A 2,581-nucleotide genomic window follows, 5' to 3' on the forward strand; every position below is an offset into this window, starting at 1 on the left:
AGGTAAATGCCCAAAAGGATTTTTTACCCAGCAGTTTCTTTTCTGAGAGGGGCTCTTTCTCATCTATAGAATACCAGGCCAGTTCTTCCCTAGTTTTCTATAAAAGGGTCACATCTACATCCCACAGACTGAAAAAGAATAAGAAGAGATTAAAGTCTGGATAAACATTTCTCCCTGTGCTTTTAAAGCAGTTAAGTAAACCTTTCAAGAATTAAGTGGCTATCTGTTGTCTCTTGCCCATCAGAAAACAAGAAAGAATTCAGTTATTTTGAAGCACAAACAATTCAGCTCTACCTACAGGCACAAAAGCAAAAACAGATGAAAAGAGCGTATGATCCTACACGGCAGGTTGGCAGTTGTTATCAGAACAAAAGGCGGGGCAGGCATCCAATACGTTGAAGAGGACAGCAGGAAAGCCAACCACCACGGCCTCAAGGCTGGGTGGAGATGAGACATGGCCACTAGAATCCCAGGAAAGGGGCTCCATAGATATGAGAGGAAAACAAAACAAAATGAGAATACAGGGTAAAAATAAAAATTCAGAAGATGCTTTAAGGAAAACCAAGCGGCCATTGTCTAGTTCTAAGGAAAGAGCTTCAGAAATAAACCCTTCCAGATGAGAGTTTTAAAACAGATTTTATAAAGGATCACATTGAGACCAACAGATATCCTGTCTGGGTCAGACAGAGGATTTTCCCATGAACAAATTTTAAGAAAAATCTACACTCTCCCTCAATATTCTTGCGCTCTCTCCCCTTTTCATCACTCATCTGTCTCTCTCTCTCAACTTCACAGGCAACAAAAGTTACCAATGAAAAACCAAACTTTGACTGAATTCATCTTGCTGGGACTAACAGACATCCCGGAGCTTCAAATTATTATTTTCATATTTCTCTTCCTTGCCTATGTGCTCAGCATCTTAGGTAATCTGACAATCATCACCCTCACGCTGCTGGACTCCCACCTCCACACCCCCATGTATTTCTTCCTCCGCAACTTCTCCTTCTTAGAAATTTCCTTTACCACCACCTTCACTCCGAGGCTGCTGCTCAGCATCTCTACAGGGAATAAAACGATCAGCTTCGCTGGATGCTTCACTCAGTATTTCTTTGCCATATTTTTCGGGGCCACAGAGTTTTACCTCCTGGCTGCCATGTCCTATGACCGCTACGTGGCCATCTGCAAACCCCTGCGTTACACCACCATCATGAGCAACAGGGTCTGTGTCCAGCTGGTTCTCTGCTCCTGGCTGGGTGGATTCCTAATTATCTTACTCCCCATCATCCTGACCAGTCAGCTGGATTTCTGTGCCTCCAATGTCCTGAATCATTATTATTGTGACTATGGACCCCTTATAGAAATATCCTGCTCGGACACAAGTGTGCTGGAACTGGTTGACTTCATCTTAGCAGTTGTGACCTTGGTGGTCACCCTGGTGCTGGTGATTCTCTCCTACACAAACATCATCAGGACCATTCTGAACATCCCCTCTGCTCAGCAGAGGAACAAGGCCTTTTCCACCTGTTCTTCCCACATGATTGTAATCTCTCTCTCTTATGGAAGCTGCATCTTCATGTACATAAAACCTTCAGCCAAAGAAGGGGTTGCCTTCAACAAGGGAGTCGCTGTGCTCAATACCTCAGTTGCCCCTTTACTGAACCCGTTCATTTACACTCTAAGGAATAAACAAGTAAAACAAGCCCTCAAGGATATGGCCAGAAAAATACTGTCTCTTTATTCAGTTTAGCAGCCTCAGAATAAATAGAAAATTTGAATGATAGTCACTAAGTTCTCCAACTAATAACTTGAGCTTCTGGTCTCTCCTTTTGTTAAAGCAATTTCTCAATGAGTGTTTCTTAAAGTGTTCTAACTGTAAGAACATATCAAAATTTCATTTCATATTTGCTGACAAGAGAAATTTATGTAAAAGTCAATGCAAATTTTTTTTTTCTGGTAAAATATCTTTTAATAAAGGGGAGAGAGGCAGAAAAATAAGATTCTCAGACTTTGGACCAAAAGACACTGGTTAAAAATTATTCTGCTCATCATAAATCTAGTGATTAAGTCTACCCTCTCATGAGCTGCTCTTAGTCTCATCAATAATTATCAAAAGCTGCCAAACACATCAAAGGAGCTCATTCATGATGTCGTACAAAAAAAAATTCTATTGCAGATCATCCTTTCTCAGGTCCTAAACAGTTTTGTTCCTGAAGTTTCTCCTTCTGACAACTCTTAAAACTGCCTCTGTAATGGAATCTTCTCCAGAAATTATTTCCTCCTGTAAAACATGGTGTTGGCGTTCATGTGTGCTCTAAGTCCTAAAAGTATCATGTCTGAGGTTTATCTTACAAGGGTACAAGTGAATCTTTCTAAGAGCAGAATGTGAACATTTTAAAATAATAACTAAGAAAATGACACAATTTAAACCTTTTTATATGAAAGCTATAACCAAATAGCCTAAGAATATGGGGAGGGGGAGGGAGAAGGGAGGGGGTAATGGGTGGAGGGAGGGAGTTTGGAGGGATTACTTCTGAGGTTTACCTTATAGGGGTACAGGTGAATCTTTCTAAGAGTAGAATGT

The 2,581-nt window shown here is 40.9% G+C and overlaps 1 protein-coding gene across 1 annotated transcript; it reads left to right on the top strand.

Moving 5' to 3' along the window:
* The first annotated feature begins 811 nt into the window (after positions 1-811).
* Positions 812-1,747, top strand: LOC100964681 (olfactory receptor 6C4-like). Its single transcript, XM_003790663.1, has one exon. The coding sequence runs from the start codon at positions 812-814 to the stop codon at positions 1,745-1,747; it is 936 nt and encodes a 311-aa protein (XP_003790711.1).
* Positions 1,748-2,581: the final 834 nt, after the last annotated feature.

This window comes from Otolemur garnettii, unplaced genomic scaffold (assembly GCF_000181295.1).
Source record: "Otolemur garnettii isolate 467f Iridium unplaced genomic scaffold, OtoGar3 scaffold00043, whole genome shotgun sequence".
Taxonomy (NCBI): Eukaryota; Metazoa; Chordata; class Mammalia; order Primates; family Galagidae; genus Otolemur; species Otolemur garnettii.